Source organism: Drosophila montana, unplaced genomic scaffold (assembly GCF_035044405.1).
Source record: "Drosophila montana isolate Dmon_TW-CO22-7 unplaced genomic scaffold, ASM3504440v1 contig_1866_1, whole genome shotgun sequence".
Taxonomy (NCBI): Eukaryota; Metazoa; Arthropoda; class Insecta; order Diptera; family Drosophilidae; genus Drosophila; species Drosophila montana.
The window spans coordinates 176,074-199,468 of NW_026996785.1; the positions used below are offsets into that span (position 1 = coordinate 176,074).

The 23,395-nt window shown below is 35.9% G+C and overlaps 1 protein-coding gene across 1 annotated transcript in view; it reads right to left on the reverse strand.

Moving 5' to 3' along the window:
* Positions 1–945: 945 nt before the first annotated feature.
* The window catches only part of Rat1 (5'-3' exoribonuclease 2 Rat1), a 70,747-nt gene continuing 48,297 nt past the window's right edge, over positions 946–23,395 (reverse strand). The window contains exons 7-9 of the mRNA XM_064700726.1: positions 8,398–8,576; positions 4,344–4,499; positions 946–1,309 (exon numbers count right to left, since the gene is read on the reverse strand). Coding sequence (XP_064556796.1) covers positions 1,158–1,309; positions 4,344–4,499; positions 8,398–8,576 — 487 coding nt within the window. The 3' untranslated portion in view covers positions 946–1,157. The remainder of the gene's footprint in view (positions 1,310–4,343; positions 4,500–8,397; positions 8,577–23,395) is intronic.

The following is a 23,395-nucleotide window of genomic DNA, read 5'->3' on the forward strand; positions in this document are numbered from 1 at the left end:
GAACAAATCCATCCACTACTTCAAAACACAGTTTAAGAAACGAAAGAAATGCAATCAAATCCCAATCCCACAGTTTTCTGGAGTACAATAATGATGTTGCTTCTGTTAATCACCATAGGCCACACACAACACATTCAAATAAATAACATCGGTACCAACCATGGCTACTTTCAAATAAACGAATTCAGATGAAAATGATCGAGTGGAAATTCAGACAAAATTTAGACAGTTGCACAAAATTCGATGTCTATCAATGATGTCTATCATTAATTAGCTTTTAATTTAGACATTAATTTAAGTTGGAAATAACAACTCAACGTAAGCACATAGTGCTGCCTTTAAATAATTAAATATTTGTTATACTATATATTCAAAAAGGCGTTTTTTCAATTTGGGTTGGACACCGAAGATAATTTGGAATTCATATTGGACAATATTTTATGATGTAAAAAGTTTAAAGCAAGGTCTATAAGCAAAAATATTATATTGACTGAGGATTAAAGATAATTTTGCAGTTGAGCACACTCAACCACATCGTTCTTACTTGTTTTTATATTGAAGAGAAGGCCGCGACAGTAATTACCACAGTGGACCCACAGTGCAAACCGCAACACACATAACAATGAACTGCAACGAGCAGAGAGCGACAAAAGGTCGAAAACCACGACAGACAAAAATACACAATTGACGCAATGTTGATGCGTCTATAGGGTCCAAGATACCTAATGTTTCTTGTAATCTGAACAAATCCATTGAACAAAATTTAAATGGGTTAAGGGTAAGAAAACAGTAAAGCTGTAATGTCATGCAAAGAAAAAAAATTATATATTCATTTTTATACCCTGAACCCATTAAAATGGGTAAAAAGGGTATTATGTATTTTGCAAATGTATGTAACAGACAGAAGGGAGCATCTCTAACCCAATAAAGTATATATTGTATGTATTTAAGTTTGATTGCCACAACTTCACTTATGTACAAGTATAGTTAGCTTTATTGTTTGTTTATTACCATTTATATAAAAAATATCTGTCAAACCTATTTTTAAGATTAGTTAAATATAACTGAATTAATATCCAGAAAATCAAACATTGGTATGACTCAAGTTATATCTTCTTGTAATTCATAAAAAACGGTTGATAGCTTAAAAACGTATTTTAAAATCGTCTATAATTTGAGTTTTGATGATAGTTGCCTCTATTTGACTGCCGGTTTTGAGGATTCCTCGATCCATTATAATTATTACGTTGTTGATAGTTTGAATCGGTATTTCTTTGATGGTATGATGCACTTTGATGTGGATAGTAACCTGCAATATATATAAAAAGAATTCAAATAAGAAATTGTAAATAAGCATAATTGTTGAAATCTATATATGCATATTTATAACAAGTAATAATTCTCACTCTACTCGGGGAATCCAGACTAGGACATACCCTAAACCCAGCGCCGAACTGCAACTCAATCATTCGAGCTTTCTTTTATATGCATGCACAAAAATCGTTCACAAATAATATTGGTGTTTTGTAGTCCGATTTCAATGAAATTTTAATTGCTTAAATGTGGCATACTAGTATGTGTATACCCAAAGCCCAGACTTACTTCTAAAAATATGTTTTTAGCTTTAGAACCTATATCATTTTTTGTTTATAGCTTCTTCAAGATATAATATATGGTCAAGAAACCTAATCTGAAAATCGATTATAATCGTTTCCATGAAAACAACGTGAATTATGGAGGATTTCAAATAAACTGTGCAGCTAATAAGGTCTCTTTCAAAATTTTAAGCAGACATTTTGCCATATTATAATTACACCCTTACCAATTTATAATTTCCGGGTATAAGAATCATTTGCCGCATTTTACGATCAATCATAACTTGAGAACGGATCGATCGATTTGTTTTTTAGTTTGTAATTTGCAACAGATTGTACTTGAAATACTTATCGAAGATTTAATTATTATAAACTTGATTTTACATTCAAATCAAAATGGATATTACTAAAGATCATTCCAGATTCATATTCATATGTCAACAAATTTGAGATACGTCATGCATGATCAGCGCTAGAAAACTAAGAAAATTTATTTCTTTGCCAACCAAAGCCTAAGCATTGAATAACAACACCTATATACATAATTCACACATGCATAATTCACACATACAAACATAGGAGCTTGCACGCCTTTGGCTGAGACAAGAACTTCTCTCGAGCATACACTGTACAAAAACTAAAGTGAAATCAATCTTTGTGTGCTATTTTTCTAACATAGTGCACAAGATGCTCTTTGTGAATAAATTATTTTATTCTTAATATTTCCGGTAATTTGAATAAAGCATGCATTTCATGGATAAAGCAAATGTACTTTGCGTCGATCTTAAGTTCAAAACTTTTTTGAACGAACAGCCGTCGGCATGCATGTCGTGTGAAGCCTCAAAGGCCAGATGTAAGGCCAGGCTAGAAATTGTGCGTCGCATTCAAATGTATGGGCGTTACTCATTTTAGTGTTTATATTGTCTTTGGTAATACCTTCAATAGTCAGGGACTAATAGACAAAAGTTCAAGTGGCACTGGAAGGTTTACATTTTTACATTTTTTACATTCTTCACACCGAAGAATGAATTATCTGACACTGGACGACGCGCCATTTGACAGACTTAACGATGACCTCGCACGATCACGTTAATTGTTTAGACACAACTTCCTCTATCTATCTCTGACGAACACAATGATTTTAGAAGCCAGGGAAAGAAAAAAAAAACATTCACGCTTTGGAAGATGCTCAGTTCGAAATTGCCACAATAAAGTTATCACTTATATACACTGTTGAATCAACAGAAAAGCCGCTCAACTGCTTTCGAAAAAAAATAATAGAAAGAAAGCAGAACTTTCTCGGATCGAACAATCACAGTTGGCAAATAACTCGACACGTCATAAATTTCTCAATAATGCAAAGGTTGAATAGCACAAAATATAAATTTCTAAACAGGAGATAAGGTCCTTGTAAAATCAAATAAAAGACAGGGAAATAAACGTAGTCGATGCGGACTTGGGGATCGTAGTCTTAACTAAAGATTATGTGACTACTAATTTTAGCCAATACAAAATTAAAAACTATCCAAATAAATATAAACACTTTACGAAACATTGCTTTCAAGAAATAAGATATTTATTTAAGAACTTGAAATTCTAATAATTAACCCAACCAATGATTTACAAAACATAGTTAACGATCGTCCTACAAAAAACCTTTACTGACTTGATGGAAATAGCCCAAAACAAGAACCGACTACGGGATACTCTGAAGCCTCCAACCCAGCTCGCGCTAGATGCTAATTTGCTTTAGCAGTTATATGAAAGGCTCGCACTACGAGCTTATTTGCTTTGGCAGTTATATGAAAAAAAAATAGTTCATGCAATAGGACTCGAACTTGTTACAGACCGCACTATATGCCACCGCCTTTACTCGAAAGCCATAACAGCAATTCACTTTTGCTGAGCAAAAACGAATTAATATATTATCACATGCGCACAGCACAGAACAAAATATAATCACAATTTCAATGCTGATTATAGAATTCAATAAAGACGCGCATGAATGTGTGTGTATATGTATTCTTGCAATTTGCGCTAAAATGAAAGATTCTTGATCCGTATATATTATTTTATAAGCTACATATCCAGTTTGGTTACTCTAGCCTTCAAAACCTAAGAGATTTGCTAAAAAAACACAATTTCGATTTAAATCAAATGCTTCGAAACGGGGCAAGTTATCGAATACCGGAAACAAACTCGATCTGCGCGGGGACTAGGAGAACCTACAGCTAAAATTTCAAGTCTCTAGCTCTTATAAGTTCTGAGATCCTTGCATTCATACATACGGACGGACGGACAGACGGACGGACAGACAGACGGACATGGCTAGATCGAATCGGCTATTGATGCTGAACACGAATATATTTACTTTATGCAGCCAGAGATGCTTCCATGTGCATGTTACATACATTTGCAAAAAAAAATTATACCCTACTTTTAACTATTTTTAATGGGGTCAGGGTATAATGAAATTCAGAGGATTGTTGATATTATGAAATGAGTATTACTTTTGAGTGTCAAATATTGTACAAAAAAAACCGTTAATGTTGTCAAATTTGAATGAATATACTCTATACACATGCTGCTTTCCAAATTTTCTATACACCAACGCAATAAACTCTCAATCAAACTTTCGTGCAATGCCATAACCATTTCGAATTAAATCAAAATCAAGACTTGCAAACCGAAAACGAGTCAAAATGTTCTTAATTTTACTTTTTAAACCTAATTGATTTTTTAATTTACCTTGCATTGGATGATTGTTATAATTTACGCAATTTCTTCCATTATTTTGATATGCAAACCTTTGTCCGTTGTCGATACGTTGTGTTCTAATGCTGGAGGATACAAGTCTTTGAGCGCCGGGAGGAATGTAAGCCCTTTGAGAATGGCCTCCAAAACCTAAAACATAGAAATCATAAATAAACAGTATTATATTATATGCCCGGCCAAGTTAGTTGCTTATCCCAAATTATCGCGTTTCCCACCAGTAATAAATTTAAATCCACCCGTACTATCTATCAAGACATATTTCGCATAAACATAATTAAATTAATTTGAAATCTATCGAATTACCAAAAGTTTTCACTGTTTTCTGATTATTTGATTTCCGTGGAGAGCATCTCAAAAACAAAAAAAAAACAAGTAAGAGGTTCTAGTCGGGACCTCCCGACTAGGGAAAACCCTGAACCCTCTTATTCGAACACCAACTGCAGCTCGCGCTACGCGCTCGTTTGCTTTAGTCGTAATAAAGATTAAAAAAAAAAAAATTCCCTAGGCAGGGTTCGAACTCGCCTCTACTCTACAGCCACACCAGCCAAAAAGAAAACCAATTTCCCTGGTAGGTTTCAGACTCGCAACAGTCTGGACTACTTGCCGCCGCTTCTACCCAAGTGCCACACCAGTTATTGAGTCTAGATGAGAAAAAAACGAATCTTAATGAAATTTTCACAGATCTTATTGTACTATAAAATATTCGTGTATTCTCAATATGACAATTGCATTTAAATTTTGGCTTTTATTAGTGGGCAGCATAAATTGATGTTTTCACTTGACTTTTAGCTTTGTGGTTGTAGCAGGGAGGTGGTGATAGCTATAAAATGACAGATAATTGATATATATATATGCATATACTATTCTAGAAGCGCAGGCACTAGGAGGACATACAGCTAAAATTTAAAGTCTCTAGCTCTTGGTTCTAAGATCCTTGCGTTTATACATACGGACAGACGGACGGACAGACAGACAGACGGACATGGCTAGATCGACTCGGCTGTTGAATATATTTACTTTATGGTGTGGGAGATGCTTTCTTCTGCCAGTTACATACATTTGCACAAAAACATTATACCCTTTTTACCCATTTTCAATGGGTTCAGGGTATAAAAATATTTGGCATATACAACCTTTGAGCCGTATCTTCCATCCAACAGAGTTGGATATTATGAAAATTAATTACAAATAATAAGAAATCTAGATAACAAGAAACAATGTAAATAAGCAAATTAAATTTGTCATGGCTAAGATGGTGATGACCCTCCCTAAACCACCCAATTAGAGTTAGACTCCGTTTTGATACAAATATGTAAACGTGTTTAAAGTTTAATTGGGATTCAAAATCATATAACACCTTGATCTTTTTGTGTTAATATTTTTGTTCATCTGGTTTTGTAATTCTTACTTTCTTCGTAAAGAGATGTTTTCTGACTGCCGCGTATAGACTAGCCTCATGATTTGTTTAATTTAATTTAGCTTAGGTATATTCTAATTTTCACCAAACATATTTTAGATCAGTGATTTATCAAGATTTTAATAAATACATTTTTCAAACTTAGGCTGACCGGATGAAAAATTTAAATGCTTTAAACAACTCTGAATAAATAGATGTGGGTCTTCGGTATTGTGAAAGATCCTTTAGTGTCGTCCGCACATATATTTACTATAATGCCATCTAGGCAGGCATAAACAACACTTCGCGATAAAACCTTTTGGCGGAAAAGGTTCACAAACTATTTTACACATAAGACTGTTTAAACTGACTAATAAAATAACTGACTGATTCGTGTCAAATTGTTAATTCAGCAAATGCACAAAAAAAACTGATTTTAACATTTGTTTTTCATAAGATCTGTCGTGTTTTGAAATTCTACCTGCAACTGAGGTAAATTGGCAGTAAACCGTAAACCGTTGAGTTCGGGTTTTATCCCCACCAACTGATCGGCTAAAACTCATTTTTAAATATATTAAATCCACTTCCCTAGGTGGAAAGTGGTGGTCAAGATTTAAAAGCGATCATCCGATCTGATTCTAATTCAGTTATCCATCACACTACTGGCCTTAAAATTATTTTTTTATATTTATCGCTATGCTAATGCTTGTGTCTTTGTCAAATGTATTTGTATTTGTTTTTATATTTTTGAAATAGTTGCTTTTGCATTTCTTCCTTTGTTTTTGAAACAAATCTCGATAATCCGCTAATGTTTTGTTATAAGAGCTGTACATAATAAAAGGTGAAAATGTGCTTCACCGATAGTAGAAAACCCACATAAAAAAAGCGATTGTGGAAAATCCACTACGCTGAGTAATGATGGGAGTTCAATAAAAAAATCGCTTTCTTTATACATTCATAATAATTTGGTAGTATGGTAGCATGTAAAAAATAAGAAACACCAGCTATCTTTGATGCGCCGAAAGTTAAGCTAAGCATAGCTTAAAAGTATTTTTAATGGGCGACAGATCAGCAAATAGCTTTAATAGAGTTGAGACCAAGCCAGAGCAGTGAATCAAAATAATAATAATAACAATTTTAAAGACAGATTGAAAATAACAATAATTTAAAATATTATGCACATATTGCAATAACAATCGTTATGAAATATCCCATGTAAATTGGTTTTATTTGTATTTTTCTGTATTTTTCTTTGCTGCAGAGAAGTTAGTATTATTATTATTTTGCAAATAACAGAACCAGATTTAAAAACAAAAAAGGAATAAGATAAAATATATAGAAATACACTTCAATTTATATTTAAATAATGATGGTTTTGCGCTTTGGCTGCTGCCAGTCGGTGCTAACTATTTAATGAAATCACATAAATATTAGCATCGACTTAAAAACATTCTACCATGCCAACCTCAGTATACAACATAGATAAGTGAATACAAATTTGAGATGGATCATGGATCATGGCGCAAGAAACCTAAAACATATAGCATCAGTAGAAAAGGCCACTGCAGTGAATAACGACACATTCGAATATACTTTGATGTTTGTATATTAACACACATGCAAACATTATTTCTTGCACGGCCCCCATAGATTCGAAGCTATTTTTAGCGTTTTCGCTCAAGGGTAGCGTTTTAGTTCATAACTTTGAAAAAATCAAATAAAGTATGTTGTTGTAGGGCGTTACTCATCTGAGTGTTTATATTGTCTTTTACCTAGCCCTGCTTGGGTCTTGAATATAAAATTTTTTACCGCGTCGATTTATTAAAAAGCGAACAGACAAACCAGGTTTTTGGGTACATTCTGGGATTTTTAGCTGGTTCCATATAATTTTGAAAGGTATACAACATTAATTAAAAAATTAATTACGTAAGCTTTTAACTAATTTTACACCTTGTAGGTGAATTTATTCAATCCACGAACTGTGTGTATTGTAAACCAAAAAGCCGTAGCAAAAAAACACTTAAAATATTTCTATATTTTCAGTAATATTTTACATAATTTATACAATTCTTATCTTTGAGGAGTAAATACGGGTGAGCTCAGCCAGCTGCAAAGCTCAGATATAAAAGGACTCTATTTCTTGTAATAAACTAATCAATAGCGAAACCTAAGTCGTCAATATAAGCAGAATCGACAGTCAAACTTTTGAAAATCTATCGCACACCTCACAACTAACTGTAAATATATCAAAGCATACACTATTTGCTTCGCTGACCAGCATTCAAGCCACGCAAATAATCAAAACAAATATTATCACTTAAAACGTATCAGATGAATTTTCACGAAGATCTTTGAAACTTATCTCGAAGACGATCGGACAGAAAAAAAAATTCATAGAACTTTTTTTGCGCGATTTTTTCTTAGTGTGTACCTTCATCATATTAAGTAACTAAATTGAAAATTACAGCTTCCTAACTCTTACGGGTTGGCTGTGCGTTTATCACCCATCAGTCAGTTAAAACAAACTGTTTTATATATACACTTTATAGGGTCCGAGATGTTTCCTTTACACACAATTAGAATACCCTATATGAGGGTATAAAAATACATATTATATTATGCAGACGATACCGATAATTGGTCCATTTTTGTTATTTTCCGAGTGTATAACTTGGGGAGGGTCCACAGCGTTTGGAAGCCTTTTAGCTAGGAAGGTGAAGTTTTCATCATACTTCGGGTCCTTAAACACAGCTGTTACAACTTCATTTTTTATAATATCAGGTAAGCCAGGTATTGGAGATTTCAAATGACTAGAATGAAAAAAAGAAAAAATTGAAAATGTTTAAAAGTATACAATATATGAGTATGAAATTTTTACACAATATCATGTTACAACGAATGGCACCATTAAAATCAAAACGTTTTTTGACTTATAATAGTCTTCAATTAAATGAGCGATGTGTATTTATATATTAAGTGAGCAATGAATATTAACGAATATTAACTTTCAAAAGCCAACAGCCACAACATCTAGTGTTGTAACGTAATAGTAATATGAGCTATATAATAAGCATTTTGTAATAAAATCAAGTTGGGCACTCTAAAAATGGAAGAGAGCACGAGGTGACAGCGACATATAAGAAAAAGAAGAAAAAAAAGTTTAAATATAGAAGATCAGGTGTGGGGTTTACCCAAAAGTTCGCTGATTAATGCTATACGCCAATATCAAGTCATCAAAATTAGAGCTTGTGCGGCTGCTTGCATAGTAAGAAGTCCCTGTGAGCAACGAAGCGTCGATATACCAGTTGCGTTTTCTGGTAAAATCGGGAGTGGCCCAGTACGTCAGGAGTTGCGGATCTGAATGCTAAAAATTTCGAGGCAGGACAATTCGACGAGCAGCCTGCAAAGCTGCATTTTGGAAAAGTGAGCCCTCTGGCCGAGTGTCCCTTATTTAGATGAATTAGCGACAGTAATGAATGAGATCACATTGAACACTGCTCGTAAAAATCTTGTTGAGCTGAGGGCATGTGTTGTCGAAATTAAAAACGGAGTTGTGGCACCCGATCCACGTTGCCGTGTGGATATCATTTATTTCAAGGCCACCGATTTCCAATGCTGTTCACGAAAATGCGACAAACTAAAAGGAGCTAAGCGATCTAGTCAATATATTAGGCCCTGCAATGACCATTCACGAGGTTGGAAAACGATTGCAAAGTCGCTTGATTGGAAAAGGAGGATAACTTTTAAGATATTTCATTGTCATGCGAAAAATTGCTCAGCAAGAAAATTTGAGAAAGCAGACGTTGTCAAGTACATAGTTGACGAACTTTGAGACCGTTCCAGATGCGCCGTTCCGTTGTGTTATTGCACCTCGTTGAACGAAATGCAAATGCAAAAAATTTTTATATTTCGGGCATCTTTCGTAGTTCAAATAGAGCATCTGAGCAAGGATTGTCTGGTTCAGTTATTTTGAATTGGCAAAATCGCTGCCATGGGTACCAATCATTCATGAAGGAAGCGATAAATCATTCATCCAATAAGTAAGTCTATGACTACTTTGTCAAGGAGGAAGCACAGAAAATAACAATATTTTTGAATGGTTAGACATCGGAAGCCCAGTAAGCTTTGCGACCAAATCACATCTAGCAATAAATACCCAAATAATGACTGAGCAGTAACCCAATTATGACTTATGGAAAGGTAAAGTGCTTAGGTTTATTTCAAGAAAAATATTATGAAACTGAAGTTTTTGCTATTCAAGACTTTACTTTACCAACACCGTTGATGCTCGCGAGAGATGTATTCAATATATTTAAACTTAAGCTTGTTATAAACAAAAATGTTGAAGAAAGTACAAATATAATGATATTGCAGCATTAGTACAGAAATCGTGTAATGCATCCCTGTTTGCCAAGGTTCTAGAATATAACAAGAATGTAACAACACCAAATACAGCTCGCGCTACGCGCTCGTTTGCTTTAGTAGTAATAAAGATACATTAAAAAAAAAAGTTTCCTTGGCAGGGTTCGAACTCGCAACTAACTTTCCGCCGCCTCCGACCAACAGTCACACCAAACAAAAAAAAAAATAGTTCCCTCGGTAAGGTACGAACTCGCTACAGACCACACTACTCGCCGCCGCCTCTATCCAACAGCCACACCAATACTTAACTCTTAATGAGAACAGAACCATCTAAAATAACATACAGAAAACGATAATTGCAATGCTTTTGATAAAATTTCAAGAATGAATGCGCATGAATGCGTGTGTGTACATGTATACAGAAATTCTTGCAATTTGCGCTTGCTGCCGTAAACACGTAGGCTGCCAAAACATTTTTTCTTTCGTGCTTCTTAGCCTATCTTGATGAAATATTCTACAGTACATATTGTACTAGAGAATATTCGAGTATTATCAAAGAGTAAATTTTATTTAAATTGTGGCCTACATTTTGGGCATAAATTGGTTTATTTACTCGATTTATTGCTATGAGGTAGTAGCGGGGAGGTGGTGATAGGCTTAAAATTAATATACTTGATATATATATATATATACTATTCTAGAAGCTACATGTCAAGTTTGGTGACTCTAGCTCTTATTTACAAAAATTGCTGAGAAAAAACAGGAATCCTATATCGATTTTTATCGATTACTTGGAAACAGGGCAAGTTATCGAATATCGGAAATAAATTCGATCTGCGCGGGGACTAGGAGAACCTACAGCTAAAATTTCAAGTCTCTAGCTCTTATAAGTTCTGAGATCCTTGCGTTCATACATACAGACAGACGGACGGACGGACGGACAGACAGACAGACGGACAAGGCTGGATCGACTCGGCTGTTGATGCTGATCAAGAATTTCGATATCAATTTTTATCGATTGCTTGGAAACGGGGCAAGTCATCGATTAAGGGAAGCCAACTCGCACTCGTATTGCGTTCCTACATGCGGACGGACGGACTGACAGACGGGCAGAATATACAGACTTTATGGGGTCGGAGATGCTTCTCTCTGCATGTAACATACATTAGTACAAATACATTATACCCTTTTTATCCATTTGTAATGGGTTCAGGGTATAAAAAAATATGCATTAATGGATGGAAAAATAAGAAACTATATGAGACAATTTTCCCTTGCCTCTAATAGAGGATTGTATATCTTAGGTTGCTGTGTAGCCTTAAAAACGGCCCATCGTTAATTAGAGAATTCACTTTTAATGTGTTAAAATATATATGGTAGGGTGGTCCCGATCCATATGGTCTATACGGATGATATTAATTTGGCTGCTCACACCATTAAGGAATACCATGATATTTACATTTTTATATTATCTTCTAAAACAACGGCACTTTGCAGCAGAAGAAATTTTATCGAGCGATGAGCTTTGAAACTTTGAAACTGAGTTAGGTAGACTAATAATATATTATATCCCTTACTGCTCCCGGAAGGTAGCCGAGTCTCGTTACCACAGATTTTTGCTTGATACGCTAGCCATAATCTATGCTATACCTCGATTTGGTGGGCATCCAGAAGACACACACATTACCGATTGCAATTCCCCAGTTTAAACCTTGAGTAAAAAATCTTTAACTAAGTAGGCAAACTGAGAAAGGACACTAAGGGCACCATCGACTAGTATGTAATACCCCATGCTCATTAAACGGAGAACCTAAACCTGTGAGCCTGTGTTATGTCCTTTCGAGAAGTAAGGTGCTGAATTATTCCGAGCAGAGTCCTTCTAATCTGGTAGACTTGAACAATGCTGATATTATAGCCCGTAATAAAATAATAAAAGAACAAAAGAAACTGTGGTTGGAATAGTGGGAGCTACTCCACAAGATATCGACGTATTATTACAGACCGAACAAATGAACGATTCGGATGTATCTATAATGCATGAGAAATTAGAGAAATATAATATTACCTCACCTCCCGGTGAGGAAAAGTTGTGTCAGTATGCACCCGATCGTATGCAGAATAATTTGGTAAGTAATTCTTACTAGGAGTTGGGTCGTCTTGCTGCCGAAAGGTGTGCTAATGATCTAAAAAGAAAATACTGGTTACCCTTACCCTAAATTCCCTTTGATACACTTCATATTGAACTTTTGGGTCCACTGACCATTTAGGCCCAATGTCCACTATTATTTCAAAACGAAAGTATTGATTATTAACTAGCGGGTACAACCAGGCCTTGCTCGTGGCACGTATGCTATAAAAGAACTGTTCTCAAAAAGCTTTGAAACTGATCGGTTACCAAACAACTTTCATACAAACGTTTTCCGCCAATTTACACTGTTACGGGTGAAATTTCCCTGGTTTCTGTGAAAAGTGTGAAACACGTCTCAAATGATTTTTCTTATAGATCTTTGGAAACGAATTTGAGCGCGAAACGTCACCCACCAAATCTTTGACCTCCATTTCCTCCAAGGAGGAATTGATTTTCCTAAAAGTGTAAAACACCCCTCAAATGAATTTGAACAAAGATCTTTGAAAATAAGTTCGTTTTTCCCGATTTTTCCAATTTTCCGATTTTTGCGGGTGGAAAATCCCGAAACCCCGCTTAACGTGCACCTACACCACATAAAGTAACTACAGTGAAAATTTCAGTTTCCTAGCTCTTACGGCTTGTGCTGTGCGTTGATCACCAATCAGTCAGTCAGGACAAACAGTTTTATATATAGAGATTATCGATGCGTTTACTATATTCGTTAAATTATACACGGTTTATTCTACTGGTACTAAAGAAGTAAATGTCTCATTGGAGAAATACCTTCAATAAACTAGCCGCGCGAACGCATTGTTTTACAACGTACGAGCAGGTTGAACGTGTTTACCGTGTTACTGACTGGGTTCTGAGTGCGTTCTGACTTATCTGAACCACTGAATTAATCTGACTGATATAAGTTGACAAACCATGTTGAGTTTGCATTCATAATTCGAAACTATTCCTATTCGGCTGTGATCAGCGTGGGCCTTTAGTAGACGAGCTGAAAAAATACCTTGGAGATTGTTTCTTTTTTTTTGGGATTAAAAACTTTTATTTACATCTTATATGCTTTTACTGTAGCTTAGCAACTTTCATCAGCGTGAAAATAGTTTCGACGAACTTCTTAAATTAAATAACATTAAAAATGAAGCAAGTGCAAAAATGCAAAAATCGCAAGAACGTAATAAAACCCAAAATGATTTAAGATATAGGGCACCTTCCCAATATATAGTAGAAGGTATTATTCTGAGTTGAGTATGAAGTTGAAGTCATCAGTCGACGTCTCCTCATTTGGCCTGCAATAGACTGATTCAAAGTCTACGTTACCAGCATCAATGGAGACTATCACAGTAGAATATTAGTAAACACGTACTAGGGCCTCTAGATCTAGAACTTTACCTGAAATGCCATTGACATTCCAGATTAGCACCTTTAGTGGTGTGTTCATTTGGATAGCGGTTAACGCTGTTAAAAGGGTAAGGATATGCTGTTTCAGCGCGTAATCTTGCCCAGATTGTTAAAAACGATCATGGTGCCTCTTTGGCCCCACCAAATCCTGTTTTTCCTGCAGCCCCATCAGCTCCTACTTTAACTGTTGTTGCCCCTCGTAGACAAGTTTTCGTGTGTTCTCGACTTTCGTCTGACACCACTTGTGAGTCATTGGCAACCTATATTGCTAGCAAATCTTCTGCTAGCGTGTCAATTACCAAATTTAATTTCTCCACTCCTCATGAAATATCATCATTCAAAATAAATGTTTCACATGATATGTTCCCAATAATTTGTGATCACAAATTTTGGCCACCACACATGATTGTTCACGAGTTCAAGCCAAAAAAGCGTAACCAGCCTGTCACCCTTCCAGTCCCTTCGATACAGGGTACCATTTCTGCCCCAAAAAACTAACTTCTTCTTCTGACCAAGTCTCTATTCATTATTAGAATGTCAGAGGTCTCATTTCCAAACATAAAAATATTTTCATGGCCAGCACTTCCTTCGATTCGGATATAATCGCATTTTCAGAAACATTGTAAAATTCAACCATATCTGATATTGAGGATTTTTCGAATAATTTTATCTTGCATAGAAATGATCGCCCGACTCGAGGTGGTGGGGTATTAATTGCCGTTAAAGCCACTCTCCAGTCAGAACTTTTCTGTTTTAGTACGCCTACTGACGCTGAGATTGTCTCAGTCAAGGCGTCTTTTCCTACACAGAATATTTATATTACATGCTCTTATGTTCCTCCTTCTTCTGATATTCAAGTTAATATGAAACATATTTCTTGTATTAAAGAAGTTTCTTCACACGTGCGTGATAATGACATATTAATTGTGTTGGGTGATTTTAATTTGCCGAACATCTCTTGGTCACTTTTCACTGCCGAAAATTATCTAGGGCCCTGAGCACAGCAAGACTTTATAGATTGCATGCTTGACCTTTCGTTGTTTCAAATCAATTCAATTTCTAATCATTTGAATAGAACACTTGATCTTGTATTTGTTAACGACTACCTTATTTCTAATGTGTCTAGGTCCCCTCCTTTATCTGTTCCTGAGGATGTATATCATCCTACTTTAGAGGTTGCAATGTTCAGTTGTAATCCTCTCATTTCGTGCTCATCAGCCAATAAGCCCCGCCGTTGCTTTCGCAAAGGAAATTATTCATTGCTGAATCAGCTTATTTATGCAACCGATTGGTCTTTCTTATATGACTCGGTTGACATGAATACTGCTATTAAATTATTTATAACACCCTAAACTCCCTCTTAGATATGTGTATTCCCAAGTCAATTTCTTCCACTACTTCTTCAAAGCCACCTTGGTTTACTTACAGATTACCAAATATAAACGAGAAAGAAGTGCTATCTTCGGCACGCCGAAGATTTAATACCCTTGCAGACCCAACCTTTTCAAAATGCTCATAGTGCTTTGCCCGTATCTAAGAAGCACAGGGAAAATAGTTAATGGCGAGTATGGTTAAGATATCTTGAAAAACAAAACAGGTTTCCATACAACAACTTAATTTTCGACCGATCGTTCCTATGGCAGCTATATGATATAGTAGCCCGATGTGAATAAGATTTTGCATAAGTGGAGGGAGCATAGTAAAACTAATAAATGCCGAGTTTGGTCAAGATATCTTGAAAAACAAAAAAAATTCCATACAACAGCATAATTTTCGACCGATCGTTTCTATGGCAGCTATATGATATAGTTGTCCGATCTTAATAGGATTTTGCATATATATGGGAAGCGTAGTAAAACTAATAAATACCGAGTTTGGTCAAGATATCTTGAAACACATAAAAATTTTCCAAACAAAAACTTAATTTTCGACCGATCGTTCCTATGGCAGCTATATGATATAGTTGCCCGATCTTAATAGAATTTTGCATATATATGGGGTAGCTTAGTAAAACTAATAACTACCAAGTTTAGTAAAGATAACTTTATAAACAAAAATGTTTTTCATACAAGAACCTACTTTTCGACCAAACGTTCCTATGGCAGCTATATGATATAGTGGTCCGATCGAGCTGGTTTTGACATATGAACTGCGTGCAACAGAAAGAGGGAATTCCGCAAAGTTTCATAAAGATAGCTTTAAAACTGAGAGACTAGTTCGCATAGAAACAGACAGACGGACAGACGGACATGGCTATATCAACTCGGCTGTTGATACTGATCAAGAATATATATACTTTATGGGGTCGGAGATGTCTCCTTCTATGCGTTACACATTTCACGACAAAATTATAATACCCTCTGCAAGGGTATACAAATATAAAATCTAAATATTTTGAAAAGTTTAATAAGTCTGGTTCGTGTACAGACTTGGCTAAATATTCCATAGCCAAGTCGAATTTCTTTCTTCTGAATTCTCAATGCTATGAGAACTATCTAACTCGTTGAAAAAGGAAATTTTTTCCTAAATCCGAGACAGTTTTACAATTTTGTAAACTTGAAGCGTAAATCTTCAAGTTTGCCATCTTCTTTTTCTCTCGGGATGGATAAAGCTAGCAAAGACTCTGATTCTGCTAACCTCTTTGCTAATTTTTTCCAATCAGCTTACTCTTCAGTCCGTCCTAATAATAATTCTTACCCTTATCCTATTACTTCCTCTAGATTTATACCACCTCCTATAATAATCACTTCGAATTTGCAGCATTTCTGCAAATCAGCTGTTTCCCCTGTTCGACATGGACTCGTAAAAAATCGGTCAACTTTTTAAACTTGACCGAATAGGTTTCCATCCGTCTCTTTTGCTTTGGATTAGTTCTATTTTAATGGTAGGACCCAAAGAGTAATGCTGAGGATGACTTCCTCTAAACAGGTTCACGTTACTTCTGGTGTTCCTCAAGGTAGTCATCTTGGACCTTTACTCTTTAGTCTTTTTAAAAATGATCTCCCCTCAGTTATATCACATGCCCGCGGACGACGTGAAACTTATTTTATCATACACTAATCCCCTACATCATTCACGTCTTCAAGACGATTTGAACGCTATGCAACTTTGGTGTTTGGCCAATCAATTGCATCTGAATTGTTCAAAGTGTAATCGTACTACACCTTATCTTGTCAGTTATACAATCGACAATAATCCATTGCAACGTATACTAACAGTTGAGGATCTAGGCGTTCTTTTTGATTCTACTCTGCTTCAATCTTCACATACATACCATCGTTAATGAGGCAAAAGGTGTACTTGGATTCATTAAACGATGGTCTAAAAAGTTTAACGATCCTTTTATAACGAGACTTCTGAACATCCCTCTTGTTCGCCCTATCCTTTAATATTGCTCTTTCATCTGGTCTCCGCAGTATAACAATAGCCAGAATCGTATTGAATCTGTTCAGAAGCAATTTCTGCTTTTTGCCTTACGAGGTTTAAATTGGGACCCTAATCTTCGGTTGCCATCCTATTCCAGCAGGCTGCTTCTTCTTAATCTTCCGTCGTTAACCAACCGTTGGAAAATTCTCGGTGTTGTCTTCCTACATAAGTTGGTTGTTGGCGATATAGATTCTCCTTTTCTGCTAGGGCGTCGTCAACTCTCTGTTCCGGCTAGACCAACCAGAACTTATCGCCCCTTATTCCTATCGACGTGCACAACAGACTACGCTATGCACAATCCTTTTCGCGTGCTATGTAAAAATTACAATAGTTTGCATCACGTTTTCTCTACCGAACTTTCTCTACCCCTAATAAAATCGCTGCTTTCAGGATACCTTCGGGAAGTCACTGACCATTCCCAGCTATGAGCAGGGGCATAGCTTGCTGGACAGGCTGTAAATTTTCCCCCATTTTCCCATTACTTCCCCAATACTATCTCTTTATCTTATCTACTTAACACTCTATATATCTAGCATACAATTCTTTACTTTATTAACAATCTTCTTACTTTCTTTTCTCCTATTTATGGTATTTTCTTTAATAATATAGCAAATTAAGATTATTTTTAATTTGACTTAAGAACACTTTTTTCCTACTTACACCTTTCTTCTTAGATGTAGTCTCTAATAGCGTCACACCTCCATCGGTCGGTGATGCTAATAGAAAATTGTGTTCTCAGGCATTTAGCCTAGCAAACTATTTCCCCAATCGCATATGCGAAAGCTATTAGACGAAAATGTAGAACACGTTTGAAATCGTTTGTATCCAGAAGCCTGGATTTCCTGGGCACGGCATTGATATCGTTGATAATATCCAAATCACAGTTGATAGAATTATATATTTTTGCGCTTCTAACGCGCTTTATTTGTAAATTCTGCATCTTTTGTGTTTTTTTAATGTATTACTTGTGCGAAGTGCTACCTGCTAGGCAGCGTAAGATTATTAATTAATGCATTTATCAACCGCGGAATCAGTCCCGGGTTCTTCTTAGTGTGGCATTGCCAAGAAGGGCTGCGGCGGCTTATCTTGGTCATACCCAGTATGCATCGACAAGCAAGTTAATTTGTCCAGAATGTATAATTCTGTGAGAAATCATTTTTTCCAAATTAAGCAATGTAGCTAAGCAGATCGCGAGTAACTTTGACTAATCACCGGTTATTTTCGAATTTGGCCTCCATATCTCCCCAAACACTCTCGCCACTTTTGTTTAGCAACTTGAATTTATTTTCAATGTTGCCGTTATCGCCTTCTCCAAACGATTGTATGAATATCACCCCTTATGGTATCCCCTGGAGTAATCCCTGCAGACCCTACCTTAAACTGCTCCAGCACTGTCCGTTTCTGGCAGGAAGACCTGCGCGCAATCTAACCAGCAATCACGGTGCCTCTTTAGCTCTACACATTCTTGTTTTATTTTCAGACCCATCAGCAGCTTTTATGACTGTTGTTGACCCTCGTTAACAAGTTTTTGTGACCTGGCATTCTTCAGACACTACTTGAGATTCATTGGCTACTTATATTGCTAGCAAACCTTCTGCTAGCGTGTCTATAACTAAGTTTAATTTCTCCACTCCTTGTGAAATAGCATCATTTTCCAATCATCCTAAATTTTGGACCCTTATATGATTGTTCACGTGTTTAAAAATAACGAAACCAGCCTTTCCTTCACCCTTCAGTTCCCTTCGATACAAGGTCCTATTATTACAGAAACAAAAAACTAGATTCGCTTTCCGACCTAGTCACTATTCTTTATCAGAATGTCGCAGGCTTTATTTCAAAGCGTACAAATTCAACCGTATCTGATTATGAGGTTCCGAAAAATTTCATTGAGCATAGAAATGATTTCCTGTGGATGCATATAATCCTACCTTGCAGGTTGCAATGGTCAATTGTAATTCTATTACTGATAAGAGACCAACAAGCCTCGATGTTGCTTTCGCGAAGGAAACTATTCCTTGCTAAACAACTTGTTCGTGCAACTGATTGGTTTGTCTTATATAATGCGGTTGAAATGAATACTGCTCTAAATTTATTTTTTTTAATACCCTTAATTTTAGATGAATGTATTCCCAATTCAATCCCATCTTCTGCTTCTTCTAAGTAATCCAGAGATTACTATTATAAAGTTCAATAAGTCTTGGTTGACTGCTGACTTGGCTAAATACTCCATAACCAAGTCAAACTTATTTTTTATGAATTCTCAAGGCTACGGAAATTATCTAGATCGTTGCAAATAGCAATTTCAACTCTGCAATTTTTTTTTATTTTTTTTCTCCCGGGATGGATAACCTCTGCAGTTTTTTTTTCAATCAAGAGAAGAGGAACTCGTCACCCTAATAACATGTTTTACCCTTATACTATTACTTCCTCTAGTTCTACAATTGATCCTATTATTTCCCATTCCTCTCAGCTATAAACACTTTAAAATCTTCTTATTCTCGGGCGGCTGATGTACACAAGAGTTGTAGTGCTTCCCTTCTTCAACTATTGCTAAATCTTTTTAATCTATCCTTGAATCTTCTGTGTTGTATCTTTTGTCTGATATGACAAATTACAGAATTATTGCTATTATATTTCTGCAAAGCGGATGTCTCCACTTTCCCATATCTTCATGAATTTATTTCATTCATAAATGATGCTTTCCTTTCCAGAACCAAATTGATATCATATACACCGACTTCAGTATGGCATTTGACTCAGTGCATCAAAACCTTTTCATGTTAAAACTTGACCGTTAAGGTTTCCCTACTTCTATTTTGCTTTGGATCTCTTTTTATATGAAGTGACCCAAAGACACATGCTGAGGTTGACTAGCTCGAAGCAGGTTCATGTTATTTCAGGTGTACCTCAAGGTAGTTATCTTGGACCTTTACACCGTAATCTTTATATATGATCTCCCATCTGTGATATCACATGATGATGTATTTTCACAATGTACGCAAATTAAGTGAAACTTATGCTTACGTACACTTAATCTTTACATTATTCTTATCTACAAGATGATTTAAATTCTTTGCAAATTTGTTGTTCGGCCAATCAATTTCATCTAAATTATTCAAAGTGTATGTTAAGGATCTTTAATCCTACTAGGACTTATCGTGTTAGCCATACATTCGATAATAATCCTTTGTAACATGTATTAACAGTTAAGGCCCTAGGGACTCTTTTTAATTCTAAGCTCTGCTTCAATCTCCAAGTCGTTACCATTGGTTATGAGGCCAAAGGTGTCCGTTGTTTCATTTAACGCAGGTCTACAGAGTTTAACGATTCTTTCGTAAGACAAATTATTATACAGCTTTCCTCGTAAGCCAACCGTAGGACAATCCTCGGCGTTGTCATCCTACAAAAAGTAATTGTGGGTGACATTGATTCTCCTTTTCTGTTAGAGCGTCTTCAATTCTCTGTTCCTGTGCGTTATGTAATGATTACAATAGATTATGCCACGTTTTCTCCATAGATTTCTCTCTACTCCTAAAATAATATTGTTGCTGTCAAGATATCTTCGGAAACTCCCTGACCATTTATAGCTATACGGTGATTTCCCATCAACTTTACATTCTATAGCCTATTTCAAAGTTTTTTCTTTTTTCATACCTTTGTTTCTCCCTCCTTACTAACTTATATACATTCTAACACAATATAAATATTTAGTTGACTGGCTGTAGGGCCTGAGTGCAATTTTTTAAAATAAAAAATTTAGATAAATCAATTTTGTTTTAATGTATTTCTAACGATATATTTCGGCTGCACATCGGCAACCGTCTTCAGGGCACTAACACAAAAATAAAAAACTTTTGTCCGTTCAATACAGGTGAGCTCAATTTTCGGTGTCCGTTTTGTAGTTTAGTCGTTTGTTGCTTGGTGTGTTTATTATGTGTAACATTTCTAATGTAAGTCTTTTGTTGTAGTGTTGTGATTGTCGTAGAATTATTTTCGCATCCGAATTTGGTATGCGGTTACTTTTCATACAGTGGGTGATTAGTACTGTTTTTTGTATATTATTTTGGTTTTTTAATTTTAAGTCCTATTAGTGTTGAGCTATATACCCTTGCAAAGGGTTATACCCTTGCAAAGGGTATTATAATTTTGTCGTGAAATGTGTAACGCATAGAAGGGGCATCTCCGACCCCATAAGGTATATATATTCTTGATCAGTATCAATAGCCAAGCCGCTATAGCCATGTTCGTCTGTCCGTCTATTTCTAAGCGAACTAGTCTCTCAGTTTTAAAGCTATCTTTATAAAACTTTGCAGAAGTCCCTTTCTCTGTTGCACGCATATGTCAAAACCAGCTGGATCGGACCACAATATCATAGAGCTGTCATAGGAACAATCGGTCGAAAAGTAGGTTCTTGTATTAAAACATTTTTAGTTTTAAATTCTGCTATCTAATGTATTATATACTTAGGTTGAAACTTAATTTGTCGACCATTAAAAAATAAATAAATAAACAAATTTATAAATAAAATAAATAAATAAATATATTGGTTTCTAGGGCTTACTGTTCCAGGACATGGTCGGCTTCATTCTCAGAGAATATTATTACGTCATCAACATAGACATATAATTTTTTGCCTATTTGTCCCCGTAAGACGTCGTCGATTGCCTTTTGGAAAGGGCTTCCCGCATTTTTCAAAACCGAAAGGCAACCGATTGAATTCGTACTTCCCGTTATTTACAGAAAACGATTTTTTCTCACGGGCTTGCTCTAGAAGATAACTTTGGTTATATCCAGATTTCAGGTCCAATGTAGTAAAAAACTTTGCCTTTCCCAGATTCGCCATCTTTACCAATTGTTTGATCTCGTTGTTTACGAAATCTGCTACGGCCATAGGATACGGTTGTTATTTGGAGTATACCAGATTATTATCTTCGGTACGTATTGTGATGATTGAGGTATTAAAGGGCAGCGCCTCGTTAGAGGTCAAAAACGCCTTAATTCTCTTTCGTATCATTTCATTAAACTCCTCCCTTACCACATCGGGGACTTATATATCATCGATATAAGTTCACGTTGTCACAAATGTGGTACCGCAGCGGTTCTAACACGTTCCCGTAATTAATACTGCTGTCGCGTAAGTTTAATGCCGCTCTTCTTGCGTTACCAGGTCGTTTTTATCGGAATAGGTGCAGTCTAGCTTAGTAATTATTGCGTCACAACTAAGTGTCGTAGTATGTGATACAAACAATGCACTTGCCGCCCCTTTTTTGATAGTAGTGCGCTTCTCTACCTCTATATGGCTTACAGATTTCATAAGCACCTACGACTGATTACCCCCAAAATACGTGGTGTAACGAACAGAAGTAGCCGTCACCGACCCCATAAAGTACATAAATTCCTGCTCAGCATCAACACCATCTGCGTCTATCCGATCTGTCTATATATATATATGGACGCGTCGATCTCAGAACCTATTAGACCTAGAGTCTGGATTTGAACGTAGCTCCTTCTATAGCCTGCACAGAACGTTTTTATATAGTTGTTTAGCATAGTATACGCAGGTTTGTAAGTGTATCAATAGCCAGAATATGATGGATGTTCCCTTTTTCCGAATATAGGCACATTTCATTAAGATCGGTGGCAGTTAGATCAAAACGCTCACCCCCATTCATATGCGTGCGTTTTTATTTATTTATATTACTTAAATTGCAAATGCTATTGTATTGTATGTCGGTTCTGTTATTTCAATCCAGTTTTTTTCCCTAATAATCTAAATTTTACTGTAAGTGTACGGTCTAAGCCGATAATAAGCAGTTTGTTCTGTCGACGAGAGATTTCAATCTTAAAATCGGGAATAAAGAAACTTTTTTAAATGTAAGATGCAGGCCCCTCAATGTATAAATTCTAATCCACGCAGTAGGAGTTTGTTTCAAGTTATCGATAATTTGCTCCGTTTCCACGTAATCGAAAAAAGTCGTCATCGAAATCCTGTTTTCTGAGCACGTCTCTTAGGTTTTAAGAGCTAGTCATCAAATTTTACATGTGGCTTCTAAAATAGTATATTGTATCAAGTATCCTCCGTCCCATATCTATAAATCATATAAATAAATCAATTGGAAATACCCACCAATGAAGGCCACAATATTAGTCCAATAAGACTATATGGGACTCGAGTTTGAATATACAAATATTCAATAGCACAATAAAACAACAGGGATTAGGCACAGGGTAAGCCACACAAAGGCTCTGTTCCGGTTACGGGGGAAGCTGAGACGGCTCTTCCAAACTCGTACGCTACTTTGTTGG